Genomic DNA, 25,557 nt, shown 5'->3' with positions numbered 1-25,557 from the left:
ATTCAGCTTGTATTTATGCATGCAGACGAGTGTGCGTGTGAGGTAAATGCATGATGAAATGAATTTCTGATTCAATATGCATCATTTATTGATTTATACAAAATTAAAATATGTAATTCTCTTTTTCATGAATGAATCCACACAGAGATAGAAATACATGAAACATGTCAACATGTATCCGTGTCAGAATACAAAGACTATGTGCAAAGTGTTTCTCAGCAGGTGGACGTCCTGCAGCATCACATGCCAGGCCTGTGTGCTTTATCTAGGCAAACAAATGCAAATACAGTCATACACATCTTCTTGAGGAGCAACAAACAAACACATTTTGTGGTTTTTAAAAAGTCTGTCACAATACAAAGAGGGCTGTATCAGAAGCAAACACTGAGATGTCGCCTCACGCACACACACCCATGTGCTCACATGCACACGCACACACACACACACACACACATACACACACACACACACACACACATACAACTATACACTCACATTTCAGTAAAGAAAAGTAAAATTTTGAATTCATCTTATATAATTTACTGCAGTGAATCAGCAGGTGTAAGGACATAATATTCAGTATGTTTTATTTACATCATTAATTTATCTGCTCATGTTTCATGTTCCATACTTAATAATGAAACCTTATTTGCAACTTCACATCATACAAACAACCCACAACACCTTTTGGAAATAAAGGATAAATATGAAAAAAGAGGAATATGGTACTGGTGATTTTCCAATAGCCCAATAGTAGCAGCTGGGCTTTCATCTACCCATTTGTTATGCTAATAAAAGAGAATTGTCTTTCACTTCCCAGTTTGGTACATATTCAAGCATTCACATCAGGCCAGGTGTGCCTCCATTTGGCCATGCAAAGAGTCTACTGTCAGTGTTTGTGGAGTGTACCGACCAGGCTGTTGTTCAGTTTCCACAGCAAAGAGGGTGAGTGTGCAGAGGTAACGTCTTCCTTCCTTAATAATGTCACAATGAGCTACTGTGGTTTGAGCCTAACACCAGCTTTATAAGCTTTACACGGCCAGCAACAATTCCCACTATGAACATTATAAAGGATCTTTAGAGGAGCATGTGTTCATTACATACAGTTATGTGGAATATTGATTGTTGCTATCAGTTGATATGCACCATGTTGTGTTGTGTTGAATCCCACTGAATGTTACAGGAAGCCGATCAATATTCCGATCGAATCGAGTTGAGAGGTGAGGAATTGCATGCTGCCTTTAACTGACTCCTAAAGTGCTTCTCTCATGCCCGAGACCATGCGGTGTCTGTCAACCAAACTTGCTGTCCTGCCACCATCACTCTGGCAGCATCATGCTGCCTGGGTCTGCTTCTCTGATCTCCCGTTGCCTTGGGTGCTAGAGGAGTTGGACCCCTGTGCGGGGCCTGGACACGTCAGACTGGAGGTGGGTGCTGGGGACCGGGAGCCCCACAGGGGTCAGCAGCGGGACATGCGCTTGCGGTACTGCTCCACCAGCGGGACCAGGCACTGAGGTGAGCCACTCTGCAGCAGGAAGGGGTGCTCCAGCAGGTCAGTGGCGCTGGCCCGCTCTAGGGGGTCCCGAGTCAGCATACGGTCCAGGAAGTCTTTTAGAACTGGGGATATCTGGTCCAGAGAGAAATTGGTGCATATATTTTCATTTCAATAAATCATTTCAGTAGTTATATTGACTGTGAAAATAAAAACACAAACAAGACAGCTGGAAGCCTTAACTGGCACACACATGTTTGCATTTCAGTTTTTGAACAAGAACAACAAGGACCAAAGTGATGGTCAGACCAACACTACAATTCCTAGAGTGACACTACTACCATCGGTGAAACTGCTACAACATCTTAAAAGAAAGAATATGGGTGAATTCAAAATTTTACTTTTCTTTACTGAAATATGAGTGTTTAGTTGTATATATATGTGTGTGTGTGTGTGTGTGTGTGTGTGTACGTGCGTGCGTGCGTGCGTGTGTGTGTGCGTGCTGTCCGTTCTCTTACCTGGCTGACATTTCGGACAGTAGGAGCCAGTTCATCCCTCAGCCTCTTCATAGCTGCTACAGGGGTTTCACTGAAGTACGGAGGCTCTCCATCCACCATCTCCACCACCATGATTCCCATTGACCAAACATCCACCTAAAGCACCATCGCACAGTAAAATTATGTAACAGATCCTAGAGCACAGATTGCCACTGCTGGCATTTATCCTACGTGACTGAGATCACCACTGTTAATCAGCATGCGTGAGAGTTGAATGCGTGCCTCCTCACCTCAGTGCCATATGGTGATTTGGAGATGACCTCAGGAGCCATCCAATAGGGTGTCCCCACTAGAGATTTCCTCTTAGGGATGTCCTTACTGATCTGAGCACAGAAGCCAAAGTCTGAAAGCTTGACCTGTGAGGGACAAGAGAAAGACCTTTAGTGTCAAAACAACATAAATCAGACAGAAAGAAAGAAAGAAAGAAAGAAAGAAAGAAAGAAAGAAAGAAAAACAGCATATCATACCCTTCCATCTAACGTGAGCAGTATGGAGTCACTCTTGATGTCTCTGTGGATGACTCCCTGTGAATGGAGATAGGCCAGGGCTTGCAGAACAGCTTCACACACTGTGGCAATCTGCTCTTCACTCAGCCTGCAGGACAACACACACACACACACACACACACACACACACACACACACACACAAGTTTACACACACACATACAAACAGATTTTACATTAACATTTCACACTTTTCCATTACGAGTTACAGTGAATTAACAGCTCAGGAAGTCAAAATTCATGAATCACTGCACATTAAAGGCAATGATAAAGAGTGCAAGGTTCAAAACAACAACTCCTACACAGCAGCAGAGTGACTAGCAAAACATGTTCATTCCTCTACAGTTTAAATGCGACTTTGGTATTTTGGAAGTGTAAACTAAAGGTATATGAGCCAGGATACAAAAAGGCATCCTCTAACAGAAAGCAGGGTCAGACGTCCACTGGAAATCACAGTAACACAAGGTAACAGTTACCTAACAGATCGCTTCATTCTCCCACACATGACTATCATCATATATAAAAGACACATACAACTATATTGGGAATAAACCTCCTGCATTAATACAGGTATTTACTTGGTTTCTTAATTGAACAGCTAGGAAAAGCAAAGAAGCAAAGGAGTCTTATTCCTGATTGTTCTGTCAATGTACTGATTATCTTAATCCTTGATAAGGAGTGTCTGTGACAGCTGGCTCATTTTATATGTCATCTGGCTTGAGAGAAATGTTTTCATCCCTTTGAGTCAAGCGATCTAACCCTGAGGTCATCCTATGGGGATGGAGCCAGCCATCTGTTAATAATATAAAACACGCTGACAGCTCAAAACAATTACACCCTGACAAAATTCCCCTGCTGCTGATTGATATGTTTTCCTTATTTTTGATGCATGCGCTACTGAACAATGTGACAGCACCAGGAAATCAAATTTACACCCAAAATTGACTTTCCACATGTCACCTAAACATGCACATATTCGATTATGTTATTAAATTATTATCCCCCCCCTGAGAAAAGCAGCAGGCTTGGAGTGCAAGAGACAAATGAATGACAGACTTTGACGCTGCCGGGATCAACACCAGTTGATACCACACTACCCCCTTGTGGTTGATTTAGTTATCAAACATGATACCTTAACCACACAGAATGCACCAAATGCAGCTTCCTAAAGAGGGACTAAGATGTTCTATCTTGGTGGTACTCATACCTGGTTTCGGACACGATGTTGGTTAGTGCTCCACCCTGCAGGTACTCCATGATAACCCACAGCTCCTCCTCCACCAGGGCGGACTTAAACATCTCCACCACATTCCTGTGCTGATAGTCCCTCATGATTACCACCTGCAGCACAAAACATTCACATTAAAACCACTAGCAAAGTACATAACCCTCAGTGTGGCCAGATTGTAGTTCTTCTACATTAAAAGGACATTTAACCTCTCAGAGCCCACCTGTTTTAAACCCAATTTGCACAATTTACATATGTAAAAATAATAAGCTTATAACAGAAGAACTGTAAGGCCAAAATGCATTTATGAGACCTCATATGAAAGGTAACATATTCTAGTTTGTGAAACATGCTTGTTTTGCATGTGACTACAACCCAACCTAAATTACACTAATCAGCTCATACATGGTAAATTTTTATTTTTCAGTCCTCGCCTGTAAAAAAAAGTCATATTATATAACTACCAACAGGATATACTTTATATAAGAACAAAAAAAAGTTCCACAATACTTCTACAGCTTGTAAAAAACTGCTCTGTGAATCTTCAAGGCCTTTAGGTCTAATAGTTTAGTTTAGTAAGCCTTTATAGTTCACCTTTTCACTGGTGCCCATAAACCTCTCTAAAAGAAAAACTGAGAGAAATGTGCTTTAACTCTTTAATATGTAATAATAGAAAACATACTGAAGCATTTTGATGCCTAAGAAACCTTTTAAAATAGAGCTGACCCTTGTCTGTGTCATAAGCTCAGGCTATTGGCCTTGCCTCTGAAGTGCCCACCCCCCAAGTTTGCTCTGATTGGTCAGGGGAGACATCTATCAACAAGCTAGAGTCATTCAGAAAAGCTGTGAAAAAACTGACTTTTTCTGACGGGAACACATCATTACGTCTCATGCTTGGTTACGCTGGCCGTCTTCTCCCAACCTCCCTGAAGTGTAATCTGATCAGATCTTTACTGGGAGGCCTCCATTTTGTAGCTAGAAAGCAAACAAACAATAGCAGACCCGCTAACACTGCAGCAGATGCCCCAGACGGGAGGAGAAGTGGATACAAATCGCTCGGTGGTCTGCTTTGGACTTCTCATGATGATATTCATAACCTGGAATACTTTTATAAGGAACCCTAAAGGTAGGCAGTCACCATGCCCCACTGGTAGATATTAATAAATCATGTTTATGTGCTTATGGTTAGTGCAAAATGAAATAAATATTTGATACTCTAGCCCATCTAAGAAAGTACAGTCTGTCTATATTGACAAACTTTTAAGCATTTACTCAATCAGAACACTTTCAGAACCTCTACTGGGCCGTACATGGGCCGGCGGGCCTATGAGGAATTTAGTGCAGCACTTTAATAAAGTTAGGGGACTTGTGAGGAACAGATTAAAAAGGAATGAGAGTGAGAATCAGTGCAGAAGGGTTTTCCCCTGTATCTTAGGGGTTGATAAAATGTCCCAAACAGCAGCAGAGTTCTAGCATGGGCCCAGCTCCAAAACCCAACCTCAATAGCATCTTCATCATCAGGAGAGTTTCCTGCCTGGTAAATACCCAGTGTTTCGAATTCCACATTCCCAAATGTGTAATGCATTTTTCCATTTGAGCCCAAGATGAGACGACCCAGATGATATCATCAGAGTCATCTCAGACTTTGGAAAGCTCCCTCCAAAGGCACACAAGGCATTTTTCATAAGAAACAAACATATTTCAGTGTGTAAAATTGCTGTCCATTTCAATCCAGACATACTGTACATAAAATCGAGTTCCCCCTTAAGTAAGGGTTGAAAGTTAAACCACAAAGAAAACCAGTCCTGAACTTTCTGATGGGTTTCTGTAAGTGAGAATGTGTTGATACATTTCTTTGTGATTTTTTTTTGTCATTCATCATTTTGTTCCTAGTCAGATACTGTACCTCATTAAACAGCAGCTCTCTTCTTTGCTGCCGCCGCAGGTCCATCATCTTCACCGCTACCTGCCTGCCACTGTGCTTCTCTGTTGCAATACACACCACCCCTGTCGAACCCTCCCCTATCTTCACAAAGTTCTCCAGGTAAGACCGCGGATCGCCTTTGTCTACCACCATCTGCAGGGCAGCTTTGAATTGTTCATGAGTCACCTTGGGTGGGTCTGGGGGTGGCCTGGGTGAAGGGTGTTGTGGGGGCCTAAAGGCAGGGGAGCAGGTGCCGGGGGGACTGGTAGCTAGAGAGCCTGTAGGGGAGGGTCGAGGTTGGGAAGGACTGTCCTGCCTGGGGTAAGGAGGGTTGGGGCATCCAGAGTGTCTGAGGAAGGGGTCTGGCCCACTGGGCCTCAGTCCCATGTTAGGTGACAGGCCCAGGGTGTAGCTAGCTGAGGAACGCACTGTCCGCTGGGGTCTGATGCCGCCCACAAGGGGACTGCTGGTGCCAGTGGGCAGGAAGCCGGAGTGGTATCTCACTGTCGACTCTGCCTGCACGATAAGAGAAAAAGCGTGAGGAACATTAAGAGCGGGAGCTGAGAGGTAGTTGGCCGCCTGCCTGTGGTTCAAGACCTGCTTTAAAACTGAATGTAAATCAAGTCCTTCACTCTCTCTCTGCAGCCACCTCACCCGATATGACCCATGTAAAGATGTTGCTATATGCACCCAAGCGTCCTGCTGAAATTTTGCCAAACACACCATCTCTCATGTTTTACAACTCCACTGCCACTTTAAACCCACATTTCATATTTTAACTCTAGAATTAAATAAAATACTCAACCCCAGAACTTTAATCACCTCTAATGTAAAGCCAGTCAATAGTCTGCCTCACTAATGTTTCCCCAAGCTAAGCATGAAAATGATTCCTGATGATTTCTTGGCAAAAGACTTGTATTTAGCTTATGTATTCAGTACTCAAGCAAAAACATGCTGAGAACTAATAATAAGATGTACATTGCATTAGCAGAAATATGCATATATTGTATATTCCTCGAATAATGTATTATCAGTGCACTTAATGGCTGCAAAGAAACTGCTGTAATGTCAGGTTACCTTCAGGTCATAGGAGGAGAACGGCCTCCCAGGGCTGTTCTGTGGGTGCATGTACATCGGTACGCTTGGCCGGAGCTCCGTGGTGACTGTCCCTTGATCTCCATGGGGCGGCTGTACAGTCATAGCTGGGCTGTAGAAACAAGCTATAGGTCTCTGATTTGTTGGCATTCCCCTTGGCAGCTGGAAATCTCTCTTCCATATCACTCTCTCCTGAGGGCTGCCCACCTCACCGCTCATATAAGCCCCGTGACTTGGCATCGGGATGTTCTGGGCCTGAGCAAGTTGTGAGGGTCCCTCCTGGGAGCTGACGCTTACTTCGTAGGTGGACTTGGCCTTTGGCAAGATCCCGTTGGGTTGCAGAGTGATGCTCTTCTTCATACCCAAGTAAGGGGTGTTGGTCTCACTGTGGATGTTCCTGGCCTTGTCCCTCCACTGGTCCTGACCCACATCCTCGTCGTCTTCATCATCCTGGGTCAGACCCTCATACTGGTAAGTGTCTGCCTCGTTCACCTCTCCCAGCCTCCCCAGAGACTGGGCTCTCTTCCGGGCCGAGGGGCTACTCTTCCTCAGAGAGTTGGAGCTGGTCACAGACAGGCGGCTCATATCATTGATCATGGCTGCGATGTAGTCCCCGTGACCGATCATGCTCCCACGCACAATGGTCTGAAAGAGGAGAGGCGTTTATCTTTATCACATAGCGCATGCCGTGATCACATTATAGAAAGATTTCAGACTGAAAGGAATAATTAGGCTAACATAATCATTGCTCAGAGGCAAGTTAAATTTAGACTTGAGAATCTGTAGAGGACATCTTTGTCATTCTTCAAAGACTTTAAATCATTTCACCAGTGGCTTCTATTCTGACAGTACACTGACAAATATAACAAGCAAATGTCTCAACAGACGCACTACAAATACAGAGCCTCTACAATTGTTGCAAAATGCAGATATTACAGATAACTGCTCCCATGACCTTTCAGGTGGTATGCGTCGTTGGCATGCAAGCAAAGGCTTAAAGTGCTTAAACTTGCCCTGATATAAAATGATCAGACAAACTTTAAGATCTTTTGCCAGAACAGTGTTAGTGTTGCAACTATAAGAGAGAGTGCATGGTGGCTCATTAGTCAGTCTCAGGGTAGAGTCATGTTCAGTTCACAGCCAGTCAACAACTTCTCCTGTTTCTCTGGTTCAGTGCCATTACATCTGCACAGTGGGGAGAGGTCAGATGACATCTCACCTACTGCAGCACCTCTCGGAGAGGAGAGAATGGCAGGTGATAATGGCCTTGGTGAGAAATCTTATTTTAGAAGATGCTGTAATAACAGTTTGACTACAATACTTTGGGATGAAATTAATGAATGAATAGTTTGAAATGACAAACTAACATGTTTGCAATAGAGGGGTCTTGTGGGTAACGACAAACTCATCTTTGATGACGCTCTTAAAACCATAGATCTCACCTAAATGCTGACGTGATGGTTCTCATATTGCACAGCACTAATCACATCATGGTGGTAATGAAATGTTGGTGTTTTTCTCAGTTTTTTTTTTTTTTTCTTTCTGGAGGGTCATAAACTGCATCGACAGTATGCTCTGTGAAGTGTAGAAATCCTGAGATTTGCAGGCTCTATCACTCACTGGCATTTCCTCTGCTGTACCTGCACTTTTTATCCTTTCTGCTTGACATCTGTGGGAAGGCACCATGGACTGTTATTAATTGCCTGCATGAAGTAATAAATCTTGTGCCCCCTCCCCTGAGTATTCAACATTGTACAGTCAGTGTACACAGCAGGGTCATTAGCCCAGCCCCATGATAGATAAGAAAATAGAAAAGACGGGGAGGGGGAGCAGGCCTTCCTTCCACATTGTCATCAGAGGGTTATGGCTTTTTCTGAGACAGCAGGAGCTCTCTGAGGCGCTGAAGGGTACAACAACATCAGAGGTTAAAGCTAAACTTTTAGAATGAAAACTCACTGTGATAGCTTAATGAGAGCCTGGTTACATGGTGTGCTAGTCATTAGTTATCAGTTCACGATAAGGTTATTGGATCAATAAAGAGTTGAATGGGGAGTGTGGGTCTACCTTCTTTGGCCTCAGCTCCACCTCTGTGATCCTGGAAGGGTCCACCATGGGCCTGGGCCTGCGCAGGTTCTCTATCAGGCTTTGCCATTGTGTTGGCAGACCCACAAAGCAGCCGCGCTTGGCGTCAAACGAGGTGTGGACACGGTGCTCAAAGTTCTTGGGTGCTGATATCTCAGGCCTCTTCTTTTTCTTTTTGCGAAACATCCTCAGGTCCACGGGAACGACAGCTTGCCCACTTCAAAATATGCCTGAGAAATAGAGAAATATATTCAGCCTTTAATAAACTGCACCCAACATCACATGGCAGCATGTTTCACTAACTGTTATCTTGAAATTTGAGCATAAGCAAATCTCTCCTTCCCCAGTGAGGATCAAAAGTATGTTATCACTGACTAACCCCTCGTCTTGTACTGTCTGCTCTCTGACCAGGTGTATTCAAATAAACTCTGACAGCAGATGTTCTTTCCATGTGGCAGAAAATATTGAAATGGCGACATCGTAGACATGGGATGTATATGTCCCACGCTGCCTTGCTGGCTGTCACGAGCTTGTGCCTCTGAGAACAGCTCCAAGGAGAGTGGATGGATTTGTAAGCACATGTGTAATGAAGGATATCTGGTCAATTAAGGCTTATTCATTCTCTGTGCCCTTTTACTGATGAGCACGTGGGTTGGCCAGCGCCCACAGCCTCTGAGTGCATTAGCAGGACGAATACAACACGCGCACAGTCATGCACGCACACACACTTACTCTATAGAAATATATATATATATATATATATATATATATATATATATATATTTATATATATACAAACATGAATACACTATGGCAGGCTATCCTTCAGAACCCCTTTACAACCCTTTCATATTCCTATCCTAATTAGTAGCTCGTGTGCCCTTGATTGCAGGGAGGGTAACCACTTAATCCCTGGATGGATGGTCCTGCGTTTGGTGAGCCGCTAACTCGGGTGTATTGTATGTTCAGCTTTATTTTCCATTCAAGTGTAGGGAAATAATTAAATACATTACATTTCATTTCCTCAGCCACACAGCTGTACTGGCAGATAATCACTCACATTTAAGTCTCATGATTTGTATCTAGCCCAGCTAGCAGCGTGGCTCTAGGGATGGCATTGTCAGACTGTTGGTCAGTCTGTTGGTGGGTCCACCACTTTTGCTACAGACTGAAATAGCTCCATAGCTATTAGATGGATTGCCACAAAATTTTGTACAGACATTAATGGTTCGCTTATGATCAATCCTGCTGACTTTGCTGATCCCCTGACTTTTCCTCTTGCATCACCATTAGGTTCACATTTGTGGTTCAGAATGAAATATCCCGACAACTTTTGAATTTGCTACGGATTTCAAAGTTTTTAAAGGGTACGTCTTAATGTCTTGGGTGATCTTCTTCATTTTCCTCATTACGTCAGAACACTGCTCTTTGTGACCAAACACTGGTAAAACTAATGACATCCCCGTCAACCTCTGCTGTACTTCTACTGCGTTTACTGCTAAATATTGAATTAGAGGTAAAAACATTGCACTCTGCAAAGACCAAAAAGAGACAGCTGGGGTGTGCATGTGACTGAAGTGGGAGTCCAAAAATTAGAAAATGGATTTGCACACCCAAATGAAGTAGACTGTTCCTTTTATTCAGTTTTCAAGGTCAAAAACTAGCACAAGGGGTAAAACTGGCACATGTTTTGTCTATGCCGTCTTCATTAGACAATACTCCTTCAGTTTCATGGTTGAGTCCTTTTAGATTTAACCAATGAGTGACAAAGTAATTACCAGCAGGCAGTATGTAGCATCAAGTGGCTACCTGTAGCCTAATTAGTAGATATTAGCATGCTAACATGCTAAACAAATTCTGTACTTGCCAAACATAAACATGCTGACGTCATTGTGAGCATGTTAGAGGCCCTAGATGTATGTGGCTAATGCAGAGGCCCGCAAAGTGCCCTGAGAACATCAGATACAATCTCCCATCATGCACTGTGAAATGGTGGGAGTTGAGGAAATGAGTTTTGCAGCCGTCCGCAGCTCAGCAGGCGATCACGCTGGCAGCCTCTCCTCTCTCCACCTCCGCCCTCAGACCAGCACGCCTCTAATCGCCATCAGCGACGCCTGTTACGGGGTGTATTGGTGACTAACCTACGCCACTCGCCTCGCCGCATCACTGGAGGGTAAAAGGGGGACAGGCCCACTTGGTCACATCAGCCAAACCTGCCTCATTACAGGAAGGTGGGGTTAGGATGAGAGAGAGGAGTTGTTTGTTTGGGGGGGGTCACCCTCCAAGGATAATTCAGTCACAAGGCTAATATGCTAAGTGTTGCATAAGTGTATAACTGTGCTTTCCCTATGTACATAATGTGGTGCTGGGAAGGACTTTAATTTTATGTGACAGGGACATTATGGTGTGAGCGCTCTCAGGAGGTGGGGAGAGAGGAGTTAGGGCCAAGATTACAGTCAGACCTGGATGTATTGGAGAGAATGGGGACCCTGTTTCCTCCCTGCAGACACAGAAAGGCTTTTAACAACCAATTGTGGCTGCTTTTTGAATAACGAATGTCTGAGAAAACAAGCTACAAAACAGATTGTGATCCCGTCTTTTCTTTTTCTTTTTCCGCTGCATATAAGAGACTATCTGCTTAGATAGCTGCTCAACGTGCAGATGTTGGCATTGCCTGAACAAATATTTACACATAGCGCTCATGTATCCTTTTACAAGCAGATCAATCAATATGTACTCATGAGTGAAATGCAAACTGCTACAGTCCTACACTGCCAGCGGTAATGGGGTGATACCAGCACAAATAGGACGGCTGCTTTGTATGGTACTTTATCAAGCTTCATCGGTTCAAAGCAGCGTAGAATAGAACATATCACAGCATTCATTATTCATCTTCAACCACTGTTCCCCTCTGAAGACTCTGGAAATACAAACTAACCACTGTGACATAAGAAGCGAGCAGAAACACGCACTTTGTTGATTCATGCCTGGGCAGAATAAATTGAAAAGTTGATGCAATTATCGATTTACAAGCTTTAATCACACACAACTGGCCTTGTATTGACCTATCTGACTCTGTCAAGCTTATGACTGTCTTGATAACAACGTGCTATTGATTTCTAAGCCTGTTGTATAATACATGTGTACAGAGCTGAACTTGCACAGTGCATAATTACACTTTCTGGTCACATCTTTCAAAACTGCAGGGATTTGACCCTATGCCTCAGCGGCTTGTCTTGAATCTAACATAGCGCTGAGGCAAAACTCAGCCAGCTGCTGTCAGGGATATGAAGAGCCAAAGAGGATGAGGTCACTCCAAAAAATTGTGCTACATTAGATATTTCCATCTCTGCAACTGTTTGCAGGAGCAAAAAAATTTTAATAGATCCAAATGCATGACCTGAAAACGCACAAATCCGGTCCTTGAGAAATAAAATCTCATGCACAGGAAATCACATGAGCAAAAAGCTGTTTGTAGCATATCTGCTTGAGAAGTCTGACTAAACACAAACCTATGAAAAAAAAAAGATGATGAGGCATTCAAATTGTGAAAAAACATGCAAATAGATGTCATTTCTCTGGAGAGAGTCTTCAGTTAATCCCATCCCTATTTCAAAACTCAAATGAAGGTCCAATCACAGCCTTACCCTCTGACTGTATGGAGCGTCTTGCCCTGTCAGAGCGGATGGGCCTCTCATGCCATGCAGAAATGCAACCAGGCAATCCATATGTTTCCCACAGACAACATGACAGAAGAGGAGAGGACTTGCTCGCCTTCCTCTCATGTTCAAATCACCCCGAGCAGGACTTGTGGATGAGTGGGAGGGGATCGAGAGATAAGAGAGATATTGGATTTGTTCGACGTTGGTGCTCTGAGCTCTGTTGAATGATTTTTTTTTTCCACCCCTGTTTGCCCTGATTTCTGCTTCTATCTTTTTTTTGTTGGCGTGCATGCAGAAATGTAGTGAGTTTGCAGGTGACTGTGCTCACAGGATTAGTGTGGTGTTCAGTCCTTCACTGATCTAATTTTAGGACACGTCACCCCCCCCCTTCCTCTCTAGCATCAGACACGTGTTTATTTTGTACAGAATTCATGTCAAATAGTGAGGTGAGGGTGGGAGACGATGGAGATGAGGTAATCCTCTTTTTGTGTTTGTCAGTGCATGTATAAGCATAATCCAGCTATAGTGAATTACAGCGGGCTACATCTATTTCATAGTGGCATAGATAGCATCGAGGTCTTCACTGCTGTTTTTGGACTCTGCAGTGCAGTGTGGTGTGGAGGGCTTAGAGATTGCTCTTCTATCAGCTTCATTATGATGACCGTTTTGCCCTTTGAGTGTAATGAGACTGCCTCTCACAGAGGGGGGCTGGGGGGTGGATGGTCTTGGTTGGTCATCTCTTCCTTGTGCTTTGTAAAAGCACTGGACGTGACCGGGCAGTACAATAGCAGTGTTTATGATTTAAGTTGATGTCTGCTTTCTCTTTGAAGTTACCTCTGCAGACATGGAAGGATTGTCAATAGGAGACGACAAGTGATGTAATAAGCTGCATTCAATGACATGGAATAACACGCTGCTGCCATGCATATTTCATGCTAGCGGTCTGATACATCATGCACAACAAAGCACTTGGAATATAAGGAGTGTTGGAGAATGGCACGCATTTACTACATCTGTGAAGTCTCCCATGTTGCAAATGTGGCTACGCTTACGAGCACAGTTTTGCTTTTTATAGCCATGCTAGCGGCTGGGGATCTGTCGGTGCAGCACTTTGGTCCAGACTGAAATAGCTCAACAACTATTGGATGGATTGCCATGAAATTTGGTTCACATTCATGTCACCCTCAGGATGAATTACAATCACTTTGTTTATCCCTTAACTTTTCATCCAGCGCCATCATCAGAGATCGGCATCATCAAAGTTCAATTGGCCCTAAATCATTAGGAATAAATACATGCAAAAGTAATTACCCTCCCATCTGCCTCAGCTGTATTTTGTGCGTGGTGCTAATTAGCAATTGTTAGCATGTTAGCATGCAGACATTATCATTTAGCTCAAAGCACTGCTGTGTCTAAGCCTCACAGAGCTGCCAGCATGGCTGTAGACTCTCAGTCTTGTTTGTTTGACACTGATCGATCATTGTGAAAGTAATTCATTAAAAACATGAGATACAGTGCCCACGAAATTAAAGGAGCCACTCAGAGCCACAGGAGGTCCAGGAGCTAAGAGAAAAGTGGCAGTGAAGATGTACTGTGCCAGTTTTTTTCTAAAGTGGTCAAATAACATTTTTCTTAGTCCTCTGTGTATCTGTATCTCTGATAAAAAAGCTCCAGACAGAGTTAAGGACACAATGTAGAGCATGCCCAAAGGCATGTGAAGTGAATGTTATGGACTAGTTTCAGTAGAGCCTATGGTTTATAAACAGCCAGTGCCAACGTGCCAAAGGAAGTTAAAGTGCACAGTGAGTGTAAATGATGATAAAGAAAATTGTCAGAGGCAAATAAAATTCAATGAAACGGCCAATTGTGTCCATGTTCTGCATTTCATTTAGCACAACTCAACATTAAGCAGGGATGACCCATATTCACACACAGAGTTCATTGATTGTGACATATCTTGGGGTATTTTAAATGTCACGTAACTCGCAGCGATGCGTCATGTGTCGGCTTTCACTCAAGCCTCAGTATGAAGTGGTTTAAGTCAGAGATGGTTTGAAGTCACAGAGTCCTGCGTTTCTGAGAAAGTAAACCATCAAAGAGCTTGTCTGTCATTTTCTTGAGCACCGAATGGGTAAGAGAAGGCCCGAGGATTGAAAGTGTATTGTAAAATATGATGGCCGTGCCCAACAATGCGGGCTGTCAGCTCTTCAAGGGCAGACATCTGCGCAGGAGTACACATCAGTCCTGTGTTAATATTGACAGGAGGAAACAAGAAATGAGAAGTCAAGACATGGAGGAGGAAGAGTGGGGGAGGAAAGGAGAGCCTCAACGCTCAGACGTAGTGACGGAAAAAGAGAAGGAGATAAGTGAAAGGACAGAAAGGAAAGGAATAAAGAACATGCTGAGTACAGGGACATGCAGAAAGTATTCAGACCCTGTGTCTGCTTTCACTTTGATGGACAAAAATGGAAATTTTATCCATTTAAAATGAAACCTACAGCACAGTAAAGTGTGCAAAAGGTGAAGGGGCATATTTAAAGCTCTCGTTCCCTGAAAATTAATGTTCTACATGCTTTGTTGCCTCATCTAGTGGCACAATATCCGCTCAGAAAATGTAACCTCTTTTTCTCCCATCATCTCTGGCAGCTTTGTCTGCAGTAAACAAGCCACAGTAAAGGGGATTTGAGGACAGGACAGTCGAATCAACAGAGCACATACATCATTCTGTCACCTGACATATTGGCACTGATTCTCCCAGATGAGAAAAAATGGATAACAAAACTAGTTTGTTCTTCCCCTGCAGCGAGGAGCATGGACATTAATGTGCAGTTAAAGCTACAGTCTCTATCTACTCCAAACACCTTAACATAATGACATTGTAAAAACAGCACTTCTAGTGTCCTGGGGGCTTTTATGGGATGTTCTATTGATGCTGACACATCGCTAGAAAAACACAATCTTAACTCAGGCTTCTCCGCGCAGTGTAACAATATGTATACTAAAGGCTAAAGTCAGGAGAGTAAGAAAATGCAGCACTGACCAACACTCTGGTTAATTAAAGATCCTCTTGGCTCTCACAAGTGCTTTGAACAATTTGATGCTGCACTGATAGAGACATATGATCAGCCTGGACCAATGGTATGAGCCTAACTCTTCTCTCTTGGGTCTAATTTATTGATGCGCCGGGCCTCAGTGCAAGCGTTACTGTACGCGCATGTGCTTATGATAGCTTTGATTTATGTTTTTTTAGCCCAGGCCTCAGCGTGTCTCTCCCAGGGACAAAGCACCAACCATTTTTAACCTCCGATCCTTTCCAGTATCAATCTGCGCCGACTCTGCCATCCTCCCTTGTCACCCAGCATGGGTGCTGCTTCAGCCCAAAGAGGGGACACAAGGCATGCTGTCCTAATTTGGACTCAGAGCCTGTTTTAATCCTTAGTGCTTGATGTCTCATGGCCGATGGCGACGCTAAGCTGGTAATGCACGTTGTCCCCCTCCTTCCATGACACAATCATTCCTGAAAACAACCGTGAACGCAGCGGGGGCTAGTGACAGGGACGTACCACCTACACCTGCATGCTGTGTTGATGCATGTGTGTGTGTGTGTGTGTGTGTGTGAGAGAGAGAGAAAGAGAGAAAGAGAGAGAGAGAGGTGCCTATCACTTTCTGTCCTGTCAGTGTCCCAGTGTGTGAGTCTGTGCTGCCAGTTTGCGTTGAACTTCAGAAGACACCCGAGTTTAAACATCACCCTCAGTGAAGCAGATGTCCAGCTGTGTGTGTGTGTGTGTGTGTGTGTGTGTGTGTGTAGCATAGCAGTGTGTGTGCATGCACCAAAGAGTCCTTCTCTGTCACCTCCTCTACCCTTTCCCTCCTCCTTCTCCTCCTTGAATATCAATGAGTAACCTGAGACACAAAGACGTTGTAGTTTAAGACTTGCAGGGCCTCAGTTACGTCATCATCATCAGACTTATGAAATGCACAAATGAAAATACTAATGCAGAGAATGCAGTTTGTGTTAATGTCAGTGCGGTAGATGCCTAGTCACAACTCTTAGTTTGAGTCAAACAAAGGGCTCGAACGTAGTTTTTGGTAGCAAGTGCATGAATGTTGTGATACCAATGATATGAATGGTGCAACTGGACTAAAACTAAAAATCTATACACTTCTTTAAAACTCCTTAGCTTCTCATTGATTTTCACCGGGGATTTTGCATCTAATAGAAAGACTTCACAGACCCGTTTTCTACAATACCGAGCAGCTTCCTTGCTTCTCAATGTCTCAAATTCTCTGAGTCAAACACAGTTCGACCATCGCCTCCCGCACTTATGCAACCTCTCGTATGACAGTTCGGGTTTTCTAATGATCACACTGATTTACTGATGAAAGTAAATGTTGTCACGCAGATATGTCACATGTCAGTCTCCTCTCCTGTGCCTGTTTTCCCACAGCATCCGTCTCTTGAAGTGTGTATCTACAGCAGCGGCTCGAATCCTCATGCACTAGTAGAACAAGAAAGATCACCTGAGAACTCAGCCTACACACACACACACACACACACTAGAATACACAATGGTACAAACAGGAAGCTTCTGTACTTGTGCTAGTGGCACAGTCTGTATTTGTCAAGTGTGATCCATCTCGAGAGAGAGACAACATTTTAGTGATTTTTGAATCCTTTTCTGTGAAACAGAGGTTGAGGACGGAGGTGACAGTGACGGGGGGAGAAAGGGGATGTGGGGATTTTGAGGACGAGGGGTGAGCAGAAGGTGAAGGCTCCTCTTTTGAGATGCAGTCCATCACTGAATACGTCCAGCAACCCTCTGAGTCTTCCCTTTTTCCTGTCTTTCACCCCCACATCAGCACCTGGCTGCACTGCATTCTGCTCACAGCCTCTCCACCTCCTTCTTCTCTTCCTCCACCACAGCTGATGCCTACCGACGGTACACTCGAGCCTGCTCTTTATCAATGACGTTAAGCCTCTTTCCCTCACTCCCCAACCCCCTGCTTTACCCCACTCTCTTCACCGTGGAGAGAGGAAATGGGGGAAATGGGGCTCTGGAGGGATAAATCATTGTTAGAAGAGCATAAAAAAAAAAAAAAAAACAGTCCCCCTTACCTTGCCGTCCAGTGAAGAGGAGAGCCTCTCTCCTCCAGGAAGGATTGGAAGCGAGAGTGCGCACATACAGACTCACATACACTGTTATACACTGCTCACTCACATCCACACACACGCATCCACTCACACACGGACATACACGCTCCCTCTCTCATACATACACACAACGACAAGGAGGGCTGGCTCTCAAGCAAGCGCACACTGCAGGCTGCCGCTTGCCTGGGAAAGCCTGATGCGTTCCTCCCTCCAGGCAGAAGCACACACTGCCATCTCAAAGGCTCTTTGTTGGGGCTGATTCATCCCCTGCTCCGTGGCTGAGTGCTGGTCTGTGTACCGGTGCCTGCTCCCGGGGACACAGGGTGACCGTGCAAAAGAGGGACAAAGCCATGAAGAGGAAAGGCAGCATCCAGAAGGAGAGAATATCACAGCCCCATACAGCTCCTTCCACCCCCCCCTCTCTCCCTCTCTTTCTCTGGCTCACTGTATCTCTCTCTCACTCACACACACACACACTCCCTCCCTCCCTCCCTCCCACCTCTCTCTCTCTTGCTCTCTCTCTCTCTCTTTATCACTTCCCTCCTTCTCTGCCTCCTCCCACTCCCTCATTGGGCTGCAAAAGAATTGATAGCAGCGTGTGTGTGTGTGTGTGTGTGTGTGTGTGTGTGTGTGTTTTAAGCTGGTTTCTAATGACTGTAAAGAAAGGAGAGCTCCTCTACACCTCATCACCTGGGATACCTTTCACCCCACCCCAACCCCACCCTCCACCTCTCTCCCTCTGTCTCCTTTACATGTGATGTGGGTGACATGAGAACATGGGGTGCTGTAGTCGTTCAGTGTGCTGCTGTTCAGTCAAATGCATTATCCATGGAATGACAGGGTCGGGGATGGCAGATGGCGGGAGGGGGGGGGCATTGTGGGGCTATTTCTGTAGAGGGTGCAATCCCCATCCTCACAATCGCTTTTGACACCAGTGTGACCCAAAAATCTTTGGGGATGGAGCCACAAGAAACCGAAGTTACAACGATGCCCCAGTCCAGCATCCTCATTATTTGACTGAAACGTTCCCTTCTCTTTCACCACAATCATTTCCTGAATAATTTATACAGCAGCTAAGACCAGACACAAAGCAGGAAAATGTATTAGGGTCAAGTCATGCAGAAATTGCTTGCAGAGTGAGCCAGATTTGGGGCATACATGTAATACATGGTGTTTTGATATGGGAGACACTATAACAGGCTTTAATAATGATCTTCCTTCCTTACACATCAAATAAACGCAGGTGAATCAGGCTCCACTGAACCCAATCTGCATAACAATGACAGATTTCCCTGTTGGGGGTATGGGAGATGTGACCCCACCCTCTCTTTCATTCTTACTTGTCAGCTACTGTGTCATTGTCACATATTTATTGGCATGGCTATATTCTACTACCTTGCATGAATTATTTTTTCTTTTTAGTTCAGAGCCGCGAAACGCAATAAAACGATCTTGTAATCGGTGTCTTCATATGCAAAAATATGGTTATCACCACAAAAACAGTCGTGTTTGCTCAGCCATCCTGAGCTGAGCTGTTAATGTGCTAACACTTATCTCTGCTAGAACAGTCTGAAGGAGAGCTGGGCAGGCCAAAAGGTCAGTTAATGAAACACTTCTACCTGCATTAATCACTGAAGAACATCATTTTTGTTTCAACACATACAGTAAATACATAATATTGTATGCACTTTGCCAGAGAGAAGAGCATGTCGCTTGTCCTTCTTGTCCAAAATACTATTGCAACATTGGCTAATATATTGTTTTTATTTGAAGATGAAATAAAAATCAATTAATTATTATTTTTTCTTTGTTTTTGGTGTGTGCGAATGTAATCAAAGAATCAGGAATCTCCTGAAAACACTTAACCCACCGATTGGATAAATGAATTGAAATGTAAAAAAAAAAAAGGGCTTACAATGACAATACTAGTTTTAAATCACAGTGTCATTAATAAGAAAGCCCACAGGTCACATTAAGTGAAGCTTCCTTAATTATTTGCATTTCAATTCATTCTATTGTTTAGAATGAATCTGTGAGGATTACACCAGGGGTTATTGGGGCTCAGCCTACAAAGCTAATGCAAATGAAACTTCTTTTAAAAATCCAGTGACATTTCCAGATGACCTACAAATCCTTTTTAATTCAGTAAGAGTGCAACAACTATACTAGAAAAGACAGAATGTGTTTGTGTTATTCTCCCATGTGCTTGACAATAGTGTTATTTATGGAAGCCTATAGCTGCCTGGAAAAGATAAAAAAACAAAACTCAAGAATTTAGTCATGAAAAAAATCTAAAAAATGTGCTTGGCAGTGTAAATCACAACTATGAAATAAAAAGTCACAATTTTGACTGAAAATTATGCTACGTCATATTTCTTCTAAATCATGATTATTATGAGATGTTTGTCTTCTTATTTTAAAATCTTATTTTACTAAGTCAAACTAATAAATTATGAATCACTCAGTCAAATATGATGTACTAGGTCAAAATTAGGCTATATGTCATTATTTTAAATTAAAAATATTGACTCACTAAGTTAGAATAATTTCTTACTAAATTAAAATTATAATACTAGTCAAAATTGTCACTTAGAAAGTGAAAATTTTCCTTTAATATCATGACTTATCTTTCTTTTCCTTTTCCTGATGGAAACGGGCCTCCACAATAACGAAAAAAATTTGTGAATAGAAATTGGACCAGTGATTTGCTGCTGCACTTTTCCCTGGCTTGCCGTGTGCAGTTCACAAAATGAACAAAATTTCTACTTGTGTCTTGTAAGTGAAGTTGAATCTTGGGCCGAGAACTTTCTGTTAACTGGTGCATGTAGATACAAGCCGTGCAAATAGGTTAAGAGCGCGGACTGTAAAACATGGCCCATATAGAGCCTGAGTGTTCCTGTCTGTCGGAGTAAGAGCGCTGGACAAAAGCTCTTCTCTGAGGGCCTGTCTAAAGCACATTAAGGAAAGGTAGCCTGCTTGTACCATCTCTCTGCTGCAGTAAGAGAGAGCTATGGATTTTCTGTCTGAAGCGCTATCAAAGTCACTGGCTGCTTGCTTTCATGGGATGAGCTTTTAATAAGTCCTGCCAAATAGCGAGCTATAGAGGATGCATTATGATGTGGTTATGCTGTGTTATTATGGTGGGAGCGCATCATGTTGCCTATCATTTATCACTGAATTTCAGCTGCTGTAAGTGCTAAGCCAAAATTTAAAGTAGACAGTTTGGGAACTCACCAGTTTAGAGGATCTTGGCTGGCAGTGTCATATTTCCAGTATGAGATTAAAGTCTGTTCCTCCAGCGCTGCATGTCCATGTAAAAGCGGCAACACTCTGCGATGAAGCACATCAGGATAGTGGCCTCCTGGGGAAAACCGCGGCCTGTTCTCCCCACAACTGCAAAGGGTGGATTTCACTTGCTAATGAGCCAAGCACCTATCTTCCAGCCATTCATCAAAGTCTGCCCTGTGAGCTGCCTGTGTGTGAAGTGGATCCCATCATCACAGAACATTAGGTTTACTCACACCACTTTAGTCAGCGAGCTTCTAGGTAACCTCTGCTGGACAATGATTAACATTTGGCCAGCTGAATGGAACATTTGTTCATAAAAGTCTTTTGCCTGCAAACTGTAAAAAGTTCAAGAGTCGCCTGCAGTGAGAAAGTTCAATTAAGTAACTTCATTAGAATAAGCAGCAATGATAATGACATTTATGACTATTTAAATGCAGTTTACTTTCACTCTTGGCAACCAGCGTCGACTCTTTAAACTACAGCAACAGATTACACTCAGCACTAATTTGTTCTTGTGCCCCATTAGTAATCCAACCACCATTACCAGGAATACAATCCATGCTTTCCCTCGCATGCCCCCTGCTGACAGTGCATTAGTACAATCCCCCTGACTTAAAAAAAAATCACAATTCCACTAGTCATCAGGCAGACATTTAACAAGTTTATTGAACATCAATGACACATGGCCTAGAAGGGACATTTTACTCAGACTGAGACATAAAGTACAGTTGAATCACCTCACTGAAGCCCTTTTTCGATTGGTGGAATTGAACAGAAAAATCTGCTCAATACAAAACAACCTAAAAAAAGGCAGCACATACAAAAAGCACTGTTCGTAAGAACAATGCAGATGAGAAAAACTGATGAATCCACTGAAAGTGAAATTAGGAATAACTGTGAGTAGTATTTCTGCAGAAGAGACTTGAGCAGTGAGAAACATCTTTTAAGCTTGTACAAGACGAGGACACATAATAATATAATACATTTTAATAGCCCTATAAGTACTACTGTGAAGCTGGTATTGTTTGTTGAAATCGTGTGGATGTGTATTCTAACCTACTGTCAGTTCTGTTGCTGTAGTTTGTGGTGTTTTGTACTGGACTGCATTAGATTGTACAGAAGTTCCCATTATTTGGTCCTCCAATCAATCCAACAGAACTAAAATAGTGTCTCAGTTCAAAGGGTTTCTAAAAATCTTAACCCTCTTTGTCTTTTTACCTTTCTGAGCAACTGGATCTGCATAAACAAAAATATTTACAACAGGATGACACACGATGCAAAACAGTAATTACATGATATTTGCAGAGAACATCTGGTCAAAAAGAAGGTGACAATCCATAAAAAAACAACAATCAAACTGTAGTTAGATGTATCAGTTCGCAGCACTGGCACTGGCTTGACCCATTTGACCTCTGACCTCTTGTGATTCCTGTGCCATTTTTTTGAAGTAGCGCTCAGCACGCAGTTCCTCAAAGCAGAATTCGGCAGCGCCGCTGAGCAGAAGCTCTTTACAGTACATGCTCTGCTCTTGTGGCTTTCCTGACTCTGCCTCCTTCTGTTGCAGATGATGCTCCTGTAGTCTCTTCAGAGGAGTTTCCTCTCTGCACGGCTTACGCGCCGATAAAACTGTGTTCACTGCCGGGTTGATCTTACATGGAGTCCTGAGGAATGGAAGAAATTAATTTCATGATCTATTAAAGGAGCCAAAACTAATGATAAATGTAACATGGCCATGACTCAAATAGAGGTATAGATTTCTTTGTCTGTGCAACTTCCCTGAGAAATGTATTATTATATGAAACAGAAAATCAGCAAATCATAACTTAGATTGTAACAGGAGGTGCTTTACGTAAATATCAAAATTGCTGATTCATTCATTTCAGTGCCAGACATCAATTTCAGGAATATGTTGCTTCTTATCATCATCAACCTGAATGCATGATGTACATTCAATATCCAACGAATAAAAGCAATGAATCAAAACTGCAGATAAAAGGTAGATTCTTGTGGTCACTCACATTGTTGGAGGCTGGTCCGACTCCTCAACAAATGGTTGGAAGGTAGGTTTGGGAGGCGGTGGAGCCATAACAGTATGCCCAAATTTGGACTTCTGGGGTATCTATGATGCACAAAAAACATAAGTGTTAAACTGACGGGCCTGGGTTATATTTTACATATTTAAATTACGTAATGTAACACCTGCTTGTGTCATACCTTGACATCACACCATTTTTCTGGTCTCTGCTCATTCTCCTTTGCTCTAGAAGTGGGAGGAGCCATCCAAGGCTCCATTTTAGGCTCTGATGGACCAGCACTTTGAGTCTTGCTTTCATCAAAGATCACCAGCTGACTGTTGGAAGCATTACCGAGAACAGGGGCACCACGTGACTGTAGGCCTCCAGAAATACCTGTCCACAAAGCCATCAAACACTTACATTAAACATCTTTTCCAACAATAATGCTGTTGATTAAAAGAGCTGGAATATTTTAAAGTTTCAGCTGACTGTTTCACGAAATGTGTAAATTACATGTGTGTGCTTACTTCTAATTGCAGGTCCAGTTCTGTTGACAGGAGCAATGGCTTTTTTCTTCCCTCTATGTTTGAGGTCAACCAAAGAAACTCTCTCAGATTGTTTGGGCTCATCATCACTATCCTCCCCCTCCTGCACATTCATCATCACCTGTCGGGCCACACGTGCCTGCAGAGCCCTATGAATAACAAATGATTATGATTATGTTGAAAACAGGGAAATAAAGCACTTTCCAAACGGTGATGTTTATTTATCTCAAACTGTTCTGCATTGATTCATACCTATGAAACTGCAGGAGCTTATCATGTGGCTCAGCACACTTCTTGAATCCCTCCTTGTAGACCAGGTCTGCTTTGCGACTGTTGCCTTGATTTTCATACTCCTCAGACCAAGCGATGTATAAGGATGCCTGTGTCACTCCTATTCCCTGCGCTTGCATGTACCTGTAAATGTCCAAGGGCTCTGGGCATGTCTCTGCCTATAGACACACAATGCACATGTATGGCAAACGTTATTACTGCTGTATGAATTTGTCAGAGCAGCAAAATTAGTCAGGGGTTAATTATTACACATACAAATTTGATCCAGAGGTCAACATAGCGAGGGTCGTTGTGATATTTCTTTTCCTCTGTGAATCTGGTCGCGACCCGTTCCAACAGAGTGTTGAGGTTGCTCTCCTTTCCTCCCTGAGGGAAGGTTTGCTCTGTCCACTTTATATACCTGTGAAAGACAGATGCATGCAAGGATTTAATATAAAACCTCCCAGATTTAAGAGTAACACGTATGACTACACTTTACTTTTTACATATTTCACTTACCGATCCCAAACATCAAGCGGATCATCTCCCTCGTACATTCGCAGTTCAGACTCAAAGGCCCTGGAGAAGCAAAAAAACACAAAACTCCATCATTATATGAAAACTGCTGGGAAAAACTGTTCAGCAGAAATTGCCAGCACCAATCCAGCTGCAATGTATTAAAGCTCATCCATACTGTCTCTGTTGGTTGATGGCAGAGCTGAGCCCATCCTGTTGTTGACTAAGTGCTTGATGTAAGGCTGATATGTCTCTGCCCCGCCGCAGTGGCTGGATGTTTTCTTTGCTCAGCTCCCATTCCACATCTCCTCCTTCTGCCATTGTGGAAATTAAAACAACGAGATGCCTACACAGAGACACAAGTGTATCAGTCACTTTTTGATTTTTTTTTTTTAAGTCCCCTTAATTGTTTTAAAATCTCTTCCTGCATTGATGATCTTTTCACTGAATGTCATTTTCAAGAAGGCAAATTTCCACTATGAGTATAAGTATATTTAACTAGGTTTGTACCTCGTAATGCATTTTCATGTATAATATTCCCCCATATAAATATTGTCTACTATACACTTATTATAATAATAATCGTTGTTCATTATAATCATAATCATCATTCAGAGCTTAGTGCTTGAGTGTGCAAACTGGACAGAAAAGGAGTAATGCGAATCATAAACAGGAATATTACATGAATATTCTTGTTATATAACATGACAGAATATTAGTAAGGAGGTGTAATAACATAATATCTACACAGGAATGGAACAATTAAAATGCAAACTGGTAAAATGTTACGATCTTACACAAAGCATGTAACACAGAAACAAAATAGTAGGCTACTACTTGTAGCTAATGTCTGACAACAGTGACCTAAAAGAGTTACAAACGATACTGAAGGCATGACGTGTGGGAGCTAGCACACCAACTAGCTAACATTCGCTTTCGATCGGTTTCGTCGATGTTGTAGCCAAATTAAACGGTCACATATAAAAAAAAACTGTTCGTCTATAAAATTGCGCTTTTTCATACCGCTTACAAGCCTCCTTTGCCTTTTTCCAGATTATAGAACAAGTACAAAGCTGTAGCACGGATCGCTGTTGAACGGTCCGTTTTGTGTTTTGAACGAAGACCGCGAGATAATTTGGAGAAAGCTGATTGGAGGAACCAGAAACAGGAAAACGTACATTGACGTCACGCCGCATCTTCCGGAATGGTTCCGGTTTTGATTTTAG

At 43.0% G+C, this 25,557-nt stretch overlaps 2 protein-coding genes and 1 long non-coding RNA gene across 3 annotated transcripts; 1 reads left to right on the top strand and 2 right to left on the bottom strand.

Moving 5' to 3' along the window:
- Positions 1-70: 70 nt before the first annotated feature.
- LOC130180755 (serine/threonine-protein kinase PAK 6) lies at positions 71-18,139 on the bottom strand. Its single transcript, XM_056394489.1, has 9 exons — positions 17,662-18,139; positions 8,866-9,113; positions 6,784-7,446; positions 5,689-6,222; positions 3,762-3,895; positions 2,517-2,643; positions 2,280-2,405; positions 2,011-2,145; positions 71-1,627 (listed from the first exon to the last, which is right to left on the bottom strand). The coding sequence occupies exons 2-9, from the start codon at positions 9,067-9,069 to the stop codon at positions 1,460-1,462; spliced, it is 2,091 nt and encodes a 696-aa protein (XP_056250464.1). The 5' UTR covers positions 9,070-9,113; positions 17,662-18,139; the 3' UTR covers positions 71-1,459.
- Positions 4,764-23,673, top strand: LOC130180761 (uncharacterized). The gene is made up of 4 exons (XR_008829452.1): positions 4,764-4,908; positions 5,728-5,826; positions 23,250-23,375; positions 23,540-23,673. It is a non-coding gene; the product is annotated as an uncharacterized LOC130180761 (long non-coding RNA).
- On the bottom strand, positions 21,624-25,552 carry bub1bb (BUB1 mitotic checkpoint serine/threonine kinase Bb). The gene is made up of 9 exons (XM_056394492.1): positions 25,355-25,552; positions 24,510-24,677; positions 24,335-24,394; positions 24,092-24,236; positions 23,798-23,994; positions 23,528-23,694; positions 23,200-23,393; positions 23,004-23,104; positions 21,624-22,646 (listed from the first exon to the last, which is right to left on the bottom strand). Exons 1-9 carry the CDS (start codon positions 25,525-25,527, stop codon positions 22,358-22,360), a joined length of 1,494 nt encoding a protein of 497 aa, XP_056250467.1. The 5' UTR covers positions 25,528-25,552; the 3' UTR covers positions 21,624-22,357.
- Positions 25,553-25,557: the final 5 nt, after the last annotated feature.

Source organism: Seriola aureovittata, chromosome 13 (genome assembly GCF_021018895.1).
Source record: "Seriola aureovittata isolate HTS-2021-v1 ecotype China chromosome 13, ASM2101889v1, whole genome shotgun sequence".
In the NCBI taxonomy this organism is placed as follows: Eukaryota; Metazoa; Chordata; class Actinopteri; order Carangiformes; family Carangidae; genus Seriola; species Seriola aureovittata.
This window is presented reverse-complemented; position numbering and strand designations above follow the sequence as displayed.